This window comes from Aulonocara stuartgranti (assembly GCF_965226115.1).
Source record: "Aulonocara stuartgranti genome assembly, chromosome: 8".
Taxonomy (NCBI): domain Eukaryota; kingdom Metazoa; phylum Chordata; class Actinopteri; order Cichliformes; family Cichlidae; genus Aulonocara; species Aulonocara stuartgranti.
Genome location: NC_138959.1, coordinates 11,714,861 through 11,733,038, shown reverse-complemented (window position 1 = coordinate 11,733,038; position 18,178 = coordinate 11,714,861). Strand labels below are relative to the sequence as shown.

At 39.2% G+C, this 18,178-nt stretch overlaps 1 protein-coding gene across 6 annotated transcripts in view; it reads right to left on the bottom strand.

Moving 5' to 3' along the window:
- pald1a (phosphatase domain containing paladin 1a) overlaps positions 1–18,178 on the bottom strand; it is a 57,916-nt gene that overhangs the window by 15,493 nt on the left and 24,245 nt on the right. For all 6 annotated transcript variants that reach the window (XM_082544325.1, XM_082544323.1, XM_082544324.1 and 3 more), the window contains exons 18-19: positions 17,170–17,310; positions 60–215 (exon numbers count right to left, since the gene is read on the bottom strand). In XM_082544325.1, the coding sequence (XP_082400451.1) occupies positions 60–215; positions 17,170–17,310 (297 nt within the window). The remainder of the gene's footprint in view (positions 1–59; positions 216–17,169; positions 17,311–18,178) is intronic.

The following is an 18,178-nucleotide window of genomic DNA, read 5'->3' as shown; positions in this document are numbered from 1 at the left end:
TATATAAAATGCTTATGTATAGACGAGGAGACAGTAAAAGCAGGGCAGAAATCTTGTACCTGTTCCATCCAAAGTGTGAAAGAGCGCTGCCATGAGTCCTTCTTCTCTAGATGCAGGTATGTGTTGAAGAGGATGAGGTAAATGTAGCGCTCCAGATACTGCAGGCTTTTCAGGAGAAGCTGCTGACACTCCTTCTCTGTCTTACCACTTTTGATCTAAAGAAAAAAAAAGAGTAAACAAAAGCATATTAGGGTAAGTGAGCAAAGGACATGACATTTTACCAATGTGGAAGAAACTGTTGTAAACAGCATCCATTTTTAGATTGCATTGTATAATATTGAGCATTCTTGCCATCAAATCTGCCTTGATGGAGGCACAGTGTTCAAATCACTGAAGGAACATCTTTAATGGAAATATTTACAAAATTTTACCGAACTACAGAAGACAATGACAGAAAACATGATAAGAACAGCAGAGTGATTTCTTGCGTAACTTTTTCTGATTCATTATCATCCCTGCTCACAAACTTCAGTTCTGCATGACACACCGTTGTTTAGTCACAAACTCCATCAAGTTATCACTTTCACCGATAGAGTGTATATCCTCTAAACTGCATCGACAGCAGCATAACATTTGTGAAGATTAGTTATCAACAGTTTTCTAATCTTGTTGCAATGGGCACAACATCCCTACACAATAATTTAGTCAATTTTGAACTTTTGCAGTTTTACATTTTAAAAATAAAATAGGTCTCAATTAGTGTCATGCCTAAAATAGCAGATACATGTTGCTAGAAAACTGTCCAAAGGTTTTAAATGCCAGACATTTAATATCTTAAATTCTTTGTGGGTTTCATATAATTTGTTCCGAAAAGTGGCAAGCTGTCATATCACAGTGTTCAGCTTCCCTAATTTAATCACAAATGGAATTAAATGTCAGGTTGCAGCCTGCGGATCACAGGGAAGAGTGGTGTTTCCTCACTCCCACAATTATCAAATCTCAAATGAAGGATTTGTGAGAAAAATACGTGCACAAAATGTAATAGAGGTTAGTGAGTGCAGATTAAGGCTGACATTAATATGAAGGCAAAGCAAAAGCAGATTATCATAATGGATAAGGGGTTCATATCAGTATTCCAAAGGGTAATTTTTAACTTCTAAAATTAACTAAGTAAATTTTAAGCCTTTAGTTAAAGTAACTCTAGTCCTAGAAGTCCAGCTTTGGTGAAGTGTTGACAAATAATACGTCATATATGGCCAAGGCCCGCCTGTTCATGGTTAGGTATTTGCGGATTTGCCTATTCAATTTTTTCTGTGGAACGTAACTCCAAATTATTCACGGAAAATTTGTCTCTTCGCCAATTTTTACATCGTCTTCAAGAAGCCATGAAAATTATACCAGCAGTTTTCAACAGCGATGTACAGGAAGCAGATTTCTAAGGCTTTCTGCCAAAGAAGAAGAAGCAGGACCACAGTCAACTCCTAAAGGTTTTCAGGTTAGCTTCCACCATTATAGGAGTGTTCGTGCATAGCTGTAAGATGTATATTTTTAAGGGTAATGTTGTAAGATGACTTTGAAATTATATTTAAGTGTTTAGAATGATAGTTTAAGATATATTTGGTTTTGAACTGTTAGAATAGGCATTTATAAGCGTTTTCAGAGGGGGTCTCAAGCATTCGCGGATTTCAGCTATCTGCTTGGTAAACAAAGAACCAGCTGTCAAAAATTATAATAGTCGTGTTGAACGATGCACATTTAACCCTCTCCTGCAGTATAAAAAACTTCAGTGGGATACAAATGTCAGGACACAGTACAGATTAACTAACTAGGGTTTGCACTATTAGTTGTGGAGGGGGTTGTTTTCTTCAGCCATTCTTCTAGAGAATTGCTGCTGTGCTTGGGATCACTGTACTGTTGTATGACTCAGTTACATCCAAGTTCCCATCGGACAAATGGCCTCACAGTTGACTCAAGAATATTTTGGTATACAGAAGAGTACTCAATGACTACAAGCTGCCCGAATCTTGTGGCTACAAAACAAGCACAAAATCAACCCTCCATCACTACGCTTGACGTTTGGTATGAGCTAATTGTGCTGATATGCTGTGTTTGGTTTTCACCAAACATGGTGCTGAGCTAAACACCTCCACTTTGGTCTCATCCGTTCAAAGGACATTTTTGCAGAAATCTTGTGGTTTGTTCCAATACAAACCGAAGAAGTACTGTGCTGGGTTCTGCTTCCTCAAGTGCATTTGATTAGCAAGCACCTGGCTGCTACTTACTTACTGTCTTAATTCCTATGGAAGCAGTAATAGTGTTTTGAGTTTTTCACAGGACTGTGTTAAATTAAAATACCTACTCTCTGTTTACTTCTGGTTTGGGTCATTCACTTTGTCTGTTTGTCAGTAAGATTTTAATGGCAGCAGATTCAAGCTAAGAAGGCTAAAAGCAGCACCAAAAACACTGAGGTGAGTTGACTCATTTGATTTTGTGTTAACATGCAGTATTGTAATTCATATAAACCGTATATGCATATAGAAAAAATATAAACTTCTTGAAGTTAAATTGTGATGAAATGCATCTATCCTGCTCATTCGTGACATCATATACAATGAAACAGACCAAACACCCAAAAATTCAATCTTAAATAGCCTTCAAATACCTTGCAATTAAACAATTTGGGTGACACATAAATTACTTGTGCCTAGACAGCTTCATGCTGTGTGTGATATACTTTCTCAACAGATACAATACCCAATGATGTTTTTCCATTTTTTCTTCCCTTTTATCTGCTGAAGAAACCCATTACCAGTTGGCAGTTGGTAAGTCATCAGGCGAAACTGCTCAAAACATGCAATTATCAACAGGTACAACCTAATTTTCACAATAGCTGTTTACCCCTGTGTTTTATCCAACTCTTCACCTCCACTCTTTTTAAATAACTACAATAGTTACATGGCTATTCTTGTGATAATTACTTTCATAGAGTACACTAGAGTACTTAGCAATCATCTAAAGTATATGATGCTCCCCTGTTGTTATTCAAGAGACAAGAAAACAGTATTTTCACAAATCCAATTCACTGTCTCGAGGAGGGAAAGCCAGGCAAACGTTGGACATAAAATGTATAAAAATGAATGTATTAATTAAATTCTTCTTTTGAAAAAAAAAAATTGGTTTATTATGTTTCTGACTAATCCTCTAAAAACCCTGCAGTAATTATTGAACAAATTAAAATACAAAATATTGGAGTTAAAGATAGACATAAAACAAAGACACCAAACAAAGGCAGACCTCTGTAGCAGATTTTGAGCTATTACATGCAATCTCTTTCAAAGTTTATTATTTGAGTTGTTTTTTCAATTATAGGCTGGGTGAATGCTGAAAGGCTTTCATCAGAGTGCCGAGACAGTGTTAAGGTGCTTTCCCTTTTTGGCTTCTTCCTTCTGATTACTTAGAAGCCTTTAGCACTGCCAGAAAACAAAGTGACAAGGTCTGCCATCCAGGCACATACTGGATTGAATACCATGTCAGTGGGGGTTAAGAGAAAGTAAGTGCTTGGAGAAGTGCAGTATGGTTTAATGATGCTTTTTCGCAGTGGTCTTTGTTTTTGATGAATGAAGCTGAATTAAAAGGTTATCTGTTCCCGGTGTGCAACAAAGGCATTTAGGGAGCTGTACAGAGAATATGAGTAGGTGGGCTAAAACTTTGGGTAATTTGAAATGTGCACACCATAATGCAATCATTCCAGAGCTAAATGACGCAGCAGACAGAAAGGGGGGTGAAAGGGGTTTCCTGTCCATTCCCAAACAGCTGTGGTTGGATCCCGGTTTTCCAAGCATCTGCAGCAGAGTGGTGGAGAAACCAGACTTAGGCAAACAATGGATGTGCTGTCTGTTTATCAACTCCCCCAAAGGAAGGGGAAGAAAGACGAAGAATATGCACACCTAGTTTTTTTCAATATTCCTAAGTTAACACTGACTACAGCCAGAGGGCAGGTGAACGCATGTGAACCTGATTACCCTGTGCACCCTGCACCCCCATGGGGCTTTCAGCATTTCCTTTCTTAGCCTGAAAAACTACAATGCCAAAGCCTGGCACCTACCACTGCAACTGACTCTCTCTCTCTGTGTCTCTCTCCCTCACTCACACATGCAAACACACACACTTACACACACAAGCTCAGTTTGCAAGGATTACATAATTCACACCTCAACAATCTCCTGAGCTCTAATTTGCTGGCTGCCATCTGTCTGTCTGCATCAGCAGTGCCATGTGTGCGGTTCAACGGCCTCTTGAGCACAATCAGAAATTCCATCAGAAGACAATGTTGGAAAGGTTGTGGTAAAGAAAGAGAGCTTTTTTGTGGAAACAAGTCAGTCTTGAAGGTTTTAGATTTGCGTATATAACATTTTTAGCTACTGGGACAATTCTTTACTCTTTGCTCAGCATTTTTCTTTTTTTAATCTAAGAACTACTTCTTGCTCGCTTTGTTGAGAAGAAGGTAGTCAGGTTTCTTAAAATTCTCCAGCTATTGCACGTTAAGTAGAAAGATTTCTCCTGAGTTGATGGCATTAGAAAAAAGGGGTGTAACTGAGAATTACATCAAAATCTCTGGTTTTTAAGAACAAAGGGGGTGACTGGTCAGCCCATTTGGACTATCAGAGGTTAAAGCTATAATTCAACCAGCTGCTGAGGTGCAATAATGAATGTCCTGAGTGATCCTCAGCCCTGAATGAGAAGGGAGACTGGCCAAACACATACCATTGTTGAGAGAGTCCAGGAATGCTGGTTGGCTGACTTCTGAGCGAGGACAATGTGAAAGTGGGAAAGCGTTTAAAAAATGTTATTACTGCACAAACACTCACAAGGGAGACACACAGTTAACTGCCTGACTGGAAGTGCCTTATCTAGGTCTTCTCAGCACTAGTATCCCAGATAATAAGAATTTATTGGGTTATGTCATGTTAGATGCATGTACAGCATGTGAAACACACTATATGCATACCCAAATCCACTGTCACCAAAACATACCTGAAAAAAAACAACAACAAAAAACGCATAACACTATGAACCACATAACACTGATCTATGAGTCATTCAAGCATAAAAAGGGCACCGAACTCAACGGATGAACCAGTGTTGTGATAACAGACAACACGCCAAACAACCAATTTTAAATGTTATCGTCAGGCTGTTAGTAGAGCCTGTCAGAAAAACACTTTTCTTTCCATTTCTTTAGTTGTAATTTTGACTTTCAAGGTTATTCAAATTATACAAATTCTGTTTTTGTCTTATATGCTTTATTTCCATGTGTGTTTGCACATATTTCAGTAAATCACTGCACCCGGCTCCTATTACTCTAGCAAAATATAAAGAAATGAGGGCTGCAGTTTTGTGTTACTCTGCAGAAAGTTTAAGTATATCAAAGAAAAGTGTAATATAATAGGAAATTTCCTCAACACTTTTAATAATTGTAATAGCACCCAAAACTTAAAATCTATACCAGAGGACAAAAAATGTCAAATAATAATTACCAACACCACAAGAAAAAATAATAAGACCTGTAATTAAAATCCAAAAGAGAAGCAGATGGGAATACACTATTCAGGATGGAGATGCTGTACGTGGCAAGATGTGGGCACAGTATATTAAAAAAATGACTCAAACATAGCCACAATATTTATCAAAACATCTACTGCAAACCACTATTCAGTAAGTCATTCACCCTGGATGGGTCAGCAGTCTATCACAGGGTTAACAAGGGCTACTACTGCGAGACAGACAACCTCACACTCTCACATCCACTCCTACAAGCAATTCAGAATCACCAATTTACCTAACCAGTGTGTCTTTGAACTGTGGGAAGAAACCTGGGCTCAAGAAGCGAGCATACGCCATAAAAGAACCTTCTCACTATGAGGCCACTCCACCACTGTGCACGCACAAAGTCTCAGCAAAACAACTCCAAACTTCTCAGGTAATCTGACGCACACTCTGCTTCTTAATTAAACATTTGAAGTGGATGCAAATGCACTGTAACCACACCTGCTTAACATTTTTGAGTCAGATGTCTTACATTTCTTCTTTAAGTGGCACATCAATCAATTTAACAATGTGTTGAATTTTAAAGGAGCATTAAGCAGTTCATAAAAGGAATCCCTGTGTTTTACAGCATTTGTGATTTCAGCGTTTTATTCTTTGTCTCTCTTATTAGCTTTATGCTTTAGAAAGATGGTGCGTGCTGTAGGCAGCTTCAGCTCTATGCAGCAATTTCTTTTTGCATTGTCTGAAGTGAAACGTGCACTGATATGTGATTGTGAGTGATTTAATACAACAGCAGACACGTTTTTTCTGTCTCTGTTTTCAATTCTAACACATCAGACGAGGCTCAGACAAAGGTTCACGATAATCCCTGTATAAGCGTCATAGCCTGCAGCTGTAGTTACACCACCAACATGTGAAATATGCTGCCAGACCTGTGCCTATGTGTTGTGTAAATAGAAATACTGTGCCTCATAAGGTTTGGTATAAAAGTGTTCCAGATGTTGAGCAATCCCACGTTCCCGACGAAGGGTCAAATTGTCAATCTGAAAATCTAAACACAACACGAGGCAGCAATGATTGGATCTGTGCTTGCTTAAAGACTAAAATCACAGTGATAATGTGCACCTCCAGTCACACCTACACACAAACGCAGGCTGACAGGCAAGTCAATTACTGTGTAGCTAGTGTTATTCATTTATCAAACCACTAACATTTTGCCCGCCAGGGTTTTTCAGGGTGATAGAATTTCTGTCCATCTCTTGCCATGAATCTCTCAGGCAAAAACTCACTGACAGTACTGACACATCACAGGCCAGCGTGCCATACAGTCTCTTAACCCTGACAAAAACATCAAGCAGTTTGAAAATGATTTTTCCCTTTTACTAGAGGATTAGAAAAGCAATTATTGGATATGTCGTCCTGATAGTTGTCTTCAAACGTCCATTTACTGGCCTGAACACACCAAGACGACTGAGCCATCGGCCTCTGTGGGACTGTAGCTAGGATGCTTCTTCATCCATAGTTCTTGAAGCGTGACCAACTAATCTAGTCTTACTAGCGGCCATTCTACCAGCGGAGCATGTTAAAGGCAAATGACTTCACACATTGAAGTTGTTCAATATCATACAAACAGTAATAAAAACACCTAATATATTTTAGGGGTTTTGTTTCTAGGTTACAGCTGCTTACAAGTCGTGATGGTAAGGCTGGTTTGTGACGAGTGAAACATTTAAATTTGTGGGTTTTGACCATTTTCAGCAGAAAACAAGCAAAACAAAATATGTACACTGGTATTTTTTAACTTTTAATAAAGCATGACTTATCTAGTTTGGGAGTCCAGTGCTGAAGGTTGACCTGTCTCTTGACTCATATGGGTAAGGACCAAGCTGAGAAGTGCATATTATGGTCTGCCTGTCTGACATATGGTGCCAATTACCAGCTGATGGGGTTGCAGGGGTAAAAAGGCCAATCCATATTGGCCCTCACCACACAAGTTTGCACAAACAGCCATTCATCAGATTCTACAAGAAAAACCTCCCACTCAAATCCTAAGCCAAACTCCAACTTGTCCAAGTGGACAGGCAGCCTACACACGGCTTCTCAACTCAATGCACAGACATCTCAAAGTCAAGCAGGCTGCACATGCTGATTTTAAACCAGAGGCGGACAGCAATTTAACAAAACTGCTTTCCATCCAGGTGAATGTTTTAAAAGATAACTTGAAAGTTGTTGGCACAGCTTACTGAAAATGTATGCTAACAGAAATTAAGACAAAGAAGTCTTATGTTCTTTTTTTATAGTAGAAGTAGAGCCAGGAAATACATAGGAAACAATATGAGGACACGCAACAAAGCTCCAGCTTTCCAGGATTTACACAATGTTGTGGGTATCCAAACCATGTCCTCTAACAATCAGGGCTGCACTAAACTAGGCTCTTTGTTTATACACACAAACAAATGTGGCGTGTGTGTCTGTGTAGATAAGCACACATACACACAAAAGAGACTGCATTAGAAAGTCATCCCCAGTAAGATCTATTGCTCTTGCCTTTTCTCAGATGCCACCATCTAGAATTCACTAGAGGTTGGTTCATAGTCAAACATGAGCACAAAGCATGTTTTTACATCTAATATGTTAGTTATAATGCTCACAAGGCTACAATGAGTAAGGCAGGTTGGTATGTTAGACCTTGATCTAATTAGAATAACAATTAATATGTCCTATAAGATATCTGAGTTGTAACATTGTAACTACTTAACTCTTTGATCTGCTCTAAGCCTATTGGTTGGTTTAGTTTTTATGATATCTTTCATATAACCTTGTGCATTTAGGGATGCTTTTCTGCAGACCTGGGTTGTTATACATTGCTTATTTGAGCTATTGTTACCTTATTATTAACTCAAAGCAGTGTGGCCACTCTCCTCTGACCTCAAGTATCAGCACGACATTATTGGCTGGTCACTGGATGTTTTCTCATATTTTCGGATTATTGTCTGTAAACCTTAGAGATGGTTTCTGAGGGAAAATCCCAGCAGATCAGGCAAGTCTATCTAGCATAAAAAAACATCTCACGTTCAAAATCAACTAAATTACCTTAATTCTAATGTAGCATTTGAACTTCAAAAGGTTGTCATAACTATGTGTACATACCTAAATGCTTTGATTTACTGCCTTGTGATTGGCTGATTAAAAATTCAGCATTAGCAATCAGCTGAAAAGGTGTACTTAACAAAGTGGTCAGTGGGTATATTTTTTTCAAAACCACGCTTATTCATCCTCCAGTAGATGTAAAAATGAGAGAAGTATATGAATGCATTTCTTTTATATTCCTTTAGGCTGCTTGAGCCTCAGAACCTTTTTTTAACTTGCACTTTTTTATGAACACCTGAGCATCCATCCAGAAAGCCTCTGCCAGTTTGGCCATGGCAAAACAATCAAAGCTATACATCATTCGGCCTCCAGTCTCAGGACTGGATCAACATAATATGAAAAACTCCTTTTTAAAACAGAAAAGAACCCATGCCGCAGCCAGAGAGAGGAGGAGACGAAGGTGCCTTTATGTTAATGGTTTCTACAGATTCTAATCCTCCTTTTTTCCCAGTCACTCAGAAGTTAAAAGCAGTTTCAAGCCACATATTGTACAGTACATATATATCGGTATTCAGTCTTTCCATTTAGCCTTTAACAATCCATGAGGATTTTTAATTGTATCACAATACAGATTTTATTTTACTTGACATTTACACTGAACCTATAACAGTTATAGTTAACAATCAAAAGGAATTTAACCCCAAATTACACCTTAAAACAGAATTAATATGATGGAGAACTAAAGAAAAGAATGCAAAATAAACAGACTTTTGATTAAGCAAGGTCAATCTTTTTGACAATAGAGCAAGCAGAAATACATGATTCGTCTGGGGAGCAGAGATTATAGAAGCCACAGGAGGAGACAGGGCTCATCAGCAGGGCCTACTCAGAGACTGGAATATCTGCCCACAATAACCACACCCATTATGGTACATTCTGTACGTGCACATGCCTGGCAACACAAGTGGTGACTCCCACACTGATCATTTACTGAGCTACCCAATATCTTATGCACGCAAACCCAATAGTGAGGCATTAAGATGCTATGTTGTTGAGCTAGCTAAACAGACATTCAATATTTTCAAACTAATTGGAGTTCTTTTAATCAAATTTGTACTTTTAGTTACTAATGACCTTCTACATTGATGTTAGTCAGCAACAGAAAGCATTTTGATGTAATTGATGTTTGAGGGGTTTTTTTTTTCTCCTTGTTAGGGAGCCACAAAGCTGCTTTAAAGACCACGTTGTTTGCTAACCACACTGCAGAGGGATTAAAACCTCATATTACTATTTAAAATGTGAAAACAGCCACTTTCTTTGGGCCTGAGCACCCTTAAGATGCACAGAAGGACACAGATCAGAAGCCATAATCTGTGACAGTGTCCTGTTTTTCAGGAAGGTCATATTTATTTCAGTTAAACAAGGAACAACCACATATTTTCCCCTCAACATGTCTGAGAGACGCGACTGACAGGTTGCAGTCCAAATAGTGACCTCCCATGTCTTTTTCTTCTCACTATTCCTCAACGTTGATGGAAAAGAATTCATGAGGACTGCACTTACACTAAGCTCCTTAATAGGACAACCAAGTAAATATTATGATATTGCCATCACAACCTTTTTTAAAGGAAATGAAATGTATGCCGCGTAGCTATTAGTTGCTTGTTCTGTCTATTTATATTTTTCTCTTCCTCTTGAAATGATGATCCAGTATAACTCCTGCTTTTATTAAGACTTTCTCTGACAACCCTAAAAGCTGGCAATACTGCAAAGCCCAATATGAGTACATAACTGTTGCAAAGACTCATAATCTGTATTTGTCGGGCTTCTTTTTTTGTTCTTCGTGCAAGGTTACAACCTTATTAGAAGCAAATTTTACTACTGCGGTGTAATGTTTATAGTTCACCAGTGGGGTTAATATCCTATCGCTGAATGCTGAAAAAATCAGGAGCAGGAATTAACATTTGAATGATACGCATCGTTTACAACTCATGCTGATTGTTCACTTTCATTGGACACTACAATGCTAGAATACAATTAACTATGAACCATTGTATGCTATTGTAAAGAAGTCAAAAAAGGAAGCACAGGAGTAACTTTTATTGGCTATTATTATGGCTGGCACACAGGTAATTCACTCACTTTGGAACCTTTTTAAGCAAATCTGACTATTACACTGCAACCACAGGATGTCTGCAGCAGCACTACTTAAACTTACTTTTATGTACGACTGCTACAGGAACAAAGAGCCATTATGAGATCAGAGCAGCCACGTGTAGCTGGCCAGCATACTAAACAAACCTTTTTAAATTATATGCCTTAAACGTATTTTATGTCCATACCTTAGGAAATGCATCTGAGTTCAATTGCCAGCATGTATAAAATGCTTTTTACTATGAAGATTGTGACGGCTCTGTGGGAGAAGGTATGCAATTGTTGACATTGCATTCATTTGCTGCACAACTGTCTTCACGTATGAAACATGGCTTCCCCAGTGGGGCATTCTCAAAGTTTGATTCCCGGAGCAACTCGACCCAGTAACGACTTCTTGCATAATCCACATGGTTGGCATTTAAGTCACTTCAGCAGTGAAATTGCGTTCCCAGTTTGTTCAGTGCCAGTAGCTAGATGGCGCAAATGCCAGAAAGGTGGACTTTTTCCTGATGAAATGATTTGGGACTGAGCTGGAACTCACACAGACCATGACCACAGCTACTGGGAGCATGCTTAAGCACGCTTGCATGGCTTCGGAGGCAGTTATTCCTGGTCTTTTGGCCTGAGGCATCGACAGGTTTAGTGTGTGAGGGGATGTAACCCATCTGTGCGGTGCCCAGGTCTGATGCACTGTCCCTGATTAAGAGGGAGACTGGAGGGACAGTCGGGGCAAAGGGCAGACGAGGGTAGTTCAGTTATTCAGGGTGAAAGCATGCTGAACAGTAATAATCGTTACTGATCAGCATGTAAATTCAGGCAGAGCATAATCTCTATTAGAGCAAGTGAAATGAGCAGACACAAGATAAGATGCAGTGTTTGGTCGAGGTTGCAAGATAAGAAAGGAAAAATAAATAACGCTAACACCACCTTTATTATACAGTAAAGTTAGCAAACTAAAGTATGAATGTTGAGTACAGAGCCGTATCTATCTTACATTTACAACAACAGGCTAGCCCCCATGGAATATTGATCTTATGCGATTAAACAACCCTGTCGCAGTAAAACTGTAGAAGGCATTTAACTGAGCAACAAGGCAATTTATTGCTTGAGCAGTTTTTTATTTGTAAGAGAAAGACTATGTTAAAAGCTGGGCTGTGATAGCAAGATGTGTTTATAAGGTATGCCAACGAAACTAATTAGCTTATCAGTTTTTAATGCTACAGTAAGTTAGTAACAAAATGAAATAACTCCCTTATGGCGATCCCAGCAGCTGTTTGCAGCTTTCCCTCGGCCGTATGTTTTTGTTAGCCGGCAAAAAAACAGAAGCTGTGCTGGTTCATGTAAATACCACGGTGAGCTGCCTGCTTTCACATCTCACACAGTTCCCACGACACAGCTTAACACTACCTGGCCAGCGTGAAATGGCAGTTGAAGCAAACAGGTGGCTGACGAGAAAAAATATAAAACATCTGGCGATACAAAGAGATATATATTTTGCTCAGGGATCGGAGAACAAAATAATGATACAATATTGAATTTCAAAATGCAAACAACAGGTGGGAAAAACAAAAAAAGTCACTATAATGTTGTGCATCATCTTACATACTGCCAGTTTACTCCTAATAGATGTAATATCCAATGTGGTAGTTAATTTAGGGAATGTTATCTAATATAAGGCAGCATAGTGGTGTGGCGGTTAGCAATTTTATCTCATAGCAAGAAGGTCCTGAGTTTAATTCCACCATCAGGCCAGAAAACTCTAGGTACTCTGGCTTCCTCCCACAGTCCAAACACATGCAGTTAGTGGGGTTAGGTTAATTGGTAACTCTGAATTGGCTACAGGTGTGAGTGTAAATGGTTGTGTGTCTTTAAGTGTATGCAAAGACTGGCAACAAACCCTTTCACAAATGTTTTTCTTTTAAGAAGCTCTTTGTTTCAACGTTATGGTCATATTACAGTGCGCTTTCATTGCGCTGAATACTTGATATTTATCAAGACAATTGATATCAGCCTAATGCAATTCAATAATCCTTGCGAACTGCATTTCAGGTAGGTGGGCTGATCTAATGGGAGGTCATATGAGCTGTTTTCCCACATGAACTCTGGACACTGTTGGGAGAATCTGGGAAACTATTCCAAGTTCATGCTTCTCATGAGTAAGAAAAAGTAAGTCTGCCTCAGAAACACCGTCACTATCAGCAGCACAAGTTTTGGTTCAGATAAAGGTGGTGCATGAGTAGAGGTAGAACAAATAATCCTAACTCACTGTACATCCTCTTTATAATTAGCTCCCATGTGCTCTCGTGGCTTTAAAAGGACATTAGACAGACTCTATAGTCAGATGCTGGCAGTTGAAAGAATATGAAGGCTTTATGACTAACTTATCAAAATGGCAAAAAACTGAAAGTGCACAGTTCAGAAACTGTGATTACAGAGTCTTATCCAGTTGCAAATAACATTTACAATCAAGTATGCCGGAAAACCTGCTGGCTTTGGATTCAAATAAGAGGTCTACAAAACACAGCAGGGCAGTATAGTACAAAGTAAAGATGTAATTAAACTTTGAACAAATCCAAGTAAGCCGCAAAAGTTATATAAGAACAATATAAGAGCTATAAAAAGTCTGAGAATATAATTCAGGTGGCTGAATCCTTCACTGGAAATACTTATCTGTTTGCTTTTTTTCCCCTCGATGACGCACTGCAGCAGGTGATTGTACTCATTACTTTTTCCTCTATACTAATCAGTGAAGTCACCTGGCACGGCACATGGTGCGAACAAAAACCTGCATATACTCTACCCACCATAGTATGTATGGCTATAAATACCTCAGAATCATCATTCAAAGGGAGTGTAGTCTGCTGAAAGGGAGTGAGACACGTACAAGAAGATCATTAAAGTCATCACTGAGCCAACTCTTTGCTGCCACTCGCAAGGATACGTGAAAATCAGTCTACTCTCTTCAGTTTATAAACGACAAGCATAAATCCCTAGTGGCTGTAACATATGAGGTTATATTAAAATCAGTGATGAATGCAGGCCTAGCTGCTAGCTAGACTTTAATAAACACTTTAAACATATAAGGGATTGTAATGCGCAGTTATTTACAACCATGGGAAATCCTTTAAAAATAAATCAGCTTCTAAATAGCAAGTGAAGGACAGCAATCGCACATAACTCATCAAACAACTTCAGAAACTCCCCAAACATGCGTTATTTCCCTCAGTGTGTATCTCCACACATTTACACAGCTATATCTCAACTCTGTGTAATAAGTGTCTGCACAATAAGGTCACCACATCTGTAATTTTGTGGACAGTCGCTGCTGAATAATATATGTCATTAATCAGGCTGGAAGTTATTAATAAAAACAACCTCCGGACCTCCCACCTCGCGCTGGATCTAAATAGAAGCTTCTTCTCAGTTCTTTAAGCATCTCACTCTGGTGGGCTCCCCACTTTTGTCAAGTGGTACCCTTGAGCCAAAAGAGTATAAGAGATAGGTGACGTTGAAGTTCAAACTTGCACAATATTAACTCCAAAGCAAAGAATCTTTGCTTTAACCTTACAGCAGGATTCCTCAGCTCACTAGTTATTTCACTTTCTTTCTTACTAATCCTGTGCTCTTAGTAAAAATTAATCCTCCTGTCAGTGCCTGCGGTGGTCCCTTCAACCTCTGTGAATTTGGAGTATTTAGCCAGTTACTCCCCCTTCTTCTTTCCTAAAGACATTCACTACCTTACCTCAAAAAAAAATCCTCACAGCAATCTCCTCTCCCTAGAAATATTTTTCCATTGCCCCGTCCAAACCGTGAGGGCCTTTCTTTGAACACACAAAAGGAGCCTGATTTGCCACTCATTCAGTCTAGTTCTGTGCATCTCTGTTTTCTCACCACCTGTGTGGGAAAAAAAATCAATATGGATTAGGGGTTGGGTTTTTGGACAATCTCCAATTCTGCCACTCACTCCTCTTTCCCTTTAATACCATCTCGATGGAGTGGATGGAGTTTAGTGATCCTCGGTGATAACATTTTCTGTGAAGTCACTCTTTTAAGCTGCTTGGACCTATAAATCAGACAAAGTTATGCAACCTGCAGTCTTGGGTCTGAAAGGTAAAGCATGGAATTGAAGAGCTAACTGATGAACTTGAGACATATAACCGTTGGCAGAAATGGGGTTCGGAGATAAGGCGCATAACCACGATGCAGCCCACAATAGGCAAACAAACAAACAGAGCCAGAGGGTGGACAGAAATTATATCTTGACTATATAAATTAATAATTCTTTAGTGATAAACAAATTGTTAAAAAAAAGCCCCACTAAATCCAAATAAGACTGAAGTGTACTCCAGTGTACACAAATTGCCAGAGGTAATTTTCTAATAAAAACTAAGCTGGACAACAAAAATCAAGGCCACAGCGGCTGCAGGAGACGAGACGAGATAAGTAAGAAGAGAAGAAGAAGACAGAGGAAGTGAGGGGGAAACTTCTGGAGTGCGCTGACCCTGATGTTGCAGAATCCATCTGCAACCTGGGGTCAAGTCTGGTCAGCAGAAGCAGTTTTGCAGGCCCTTTGAGAAGAGACATCCCCTTAGCCTTTGCTCCCCCCAAAGCCTCCACCCACCTTCCTTACCCCTCTTCCCAGGCCCCTCTGTGAGCTGGTGAATGGTTTGTGTCCCAGTGTAAATATAGTTTTTCTCTATCAAAGACATATTTTCCAACCACTGTCAAAAGGAGAGGAGGGTGCTTTAAGAGAGGGGGAGGTGAGGATAGAGAGAGTGTATGTGTGCGTGTGTTTTGGGAATGGGGGCTCCCCCCCTTCTCTCCCCCCTCTTTAGTCTGCTGCTGCCTGCCAGTTTTAGCCACATCTGGCACTGTTTATCACCTGGCCTGCTGGTTCAGGCAGAAGGAAAAACGCTGGAACAGGAACACAGTGCCAATCTGAGGTCCACTGTGGCAGCTCTACAGGATAAATCTGATTAACAACATTCTGGTTCTTTTTTCAGACTGGCCATCATTTACTCCTGTGACAATGATACCGTATGATACTACCTGCAGAAAAGTTAAAACCAGTACACTAATCAAAGCATAACAAAACATAAAAGGCTATTATTGTATGTGGTGTGCATGAAATGCAAATACCATTTACTCTTTACTCTTTTATGTAGCTCTGACTATCACTTAGTTAGTTTTGAAGTCTTTTCTCTTTGGTTCATTTCAATAAACCCTTACCTGCTCCAAAAAACCCCGTTGCCCACTACTCTGCAGGATGTATTAGTATTCAATGCAGGGCTATAAATCCTGCAGCCATTTGTTCAGTTGTTTTTTCTTCTGAATACGTTTGGCTAACACAGGACCTTGTTTGAAATATGACTGCAGTTTCTTGCCCCGAGGGAGATCTTTTTAGCAGTGTGCCCACATGATCAGCAGCTACAGTTATGATGTAGAGTTTTCAAACCAACTGTGTTTATACGTGAAAGCTAACAAACATGCCGAACGCATTGTTTTTATTCCTGTTTTTTTTTTATTCTCAAGTTTTATTACCTCACAAATTTAAACTGCAAATTAAATTACATTGAGCACTTTTACTAAGTTCAATCCAAATATACAGTTACATTGATCCAAACGATTATAAAGTGAGCTGAAGGGAATCTTTTTTTTTTTTCCGTGGAGCCTGACACCACAGAGTGACAAGCAGGCAGAGAATACACGTGAAAGACAGATTTAATCGGACAACGAGGCCCATTGAAAATGTGGAGACAGCACTGAGTGCAACCAGCATGAAGGGAACAGCTGACAGTGCACAAAGGCACCATGATTTGACTGCATTACAAATAGCTAAAGCACAGCATGAGGACAGACCCTGAAACCCCTTTTACAAACTGCTTCTGTCTTCTTTATATTTTGCATGGAACACCTTTCATATTGTTTTTTTTTTCTCCTTATTTCTTGTTTTTAAAGGGTCTTTTTTTCTTGAAAGGCATTCAATGCAAGTAGCAATGAAAGCAGATTAGAGCCACAGGATATGCAACCTTACACCAAGTGGACCATTACTCTTCATCAAGAGATAAAGAGCTCATAATATTGTCATTTCCTGCCTTTTCTGGTCCCACTCTATTCCATTAAGACCTGAAAGGAAGTTCACCGAGTTGCACAGTGGATCCTTCTCATTCATCTCTGCGGGTTTAAGGTGAAGCTATAAAAACTAGTTTGTGCTGCCATCTATGGACCACGTGCAAAACTACACCGACAATCAATACAGCACACAAATCGACATTTTTGCCGATTTGTTTCAGTCTCCTAAGAGAAAGAAAAATGTTTCAGATCTATTTCACTAAAAATGGATGCCCCGTGTCTTTAGGACAGAGTAATGTGGCGTACCTGTCTGTAAGTGCAGATGATGATCTCTCTCAGATGGTAGTGCATGGGAGTCATGGTCTCACTGACAGTGTCCAGGGCCATGTCCACCTCCCGCTTCATCCTGTGGCCATCAGGGAGCAGACGCACCAGCTGCATTACAATCTGGAGAGAAGAAAAAATAAAAAAGCCTTGTTTTAGAGTACGTTTCCAACACAGATATTGAAGTTATGATAAGACTGAAATATTTAACCAGACTGGCTAAATCCACACCCGCCTAAGACGGATAAGAATTATTTTTTTATTGAATCAGCATGATACTGCAACTAGATTCTTTTTAAACAACATTGTAGAAAGCTGTTTAACTCATTCAAATAAAACTGGGATTGGTGCTTTAATACGTTATTTTTACTCTGCATTTGTGTTTGAAATTCAACACTTTGCATCACTGCAATGAAAAAGCATTAAAACGAATACTATGACTAGCTTTTAGTCTTCTTGTTATTTTAAGCAGCAAGAAAACTAACAGCTCTTTTTGCAACACACAGCTTAGTTTTTAGAGCACGGCCTGTCAGTCCTGACCTAAATGAAACGTTGCTGTGAATGTATGTCAGCATGCTGATTTGTGTGTTGACCTAGTGGAAATATGGAATGCTTCCATCACCATGTTTGGATGATGTAAAACTACAGCGCTGTGTAGCAGGTCAGCTAAAAGCCATCTTACTAAACTTTGTTTGTAGCCCCTCTGTGACTTTTATACTAACAATGACATCAAGATGAATACAAAGTTAAAAATAGGGAGAAAACTTTTTGTCCTATTCAGAGTCATTGGCGAAATACACAAAGAATGCCAGTTTACACCACAAAAAGAGGTGACCTGTTATCAGTCCCATATTAACTAACATGCCTTTTAATTAACTACAGGTCGATGGTTTGTTTGCTTAACGCAAAGTAGGCTTGTCTGTCCTTTTAGGTCAACACGCTAAGTTAATTCCTGTTACATAAAATATGCAAAGATGAAAAACCTTAAAAT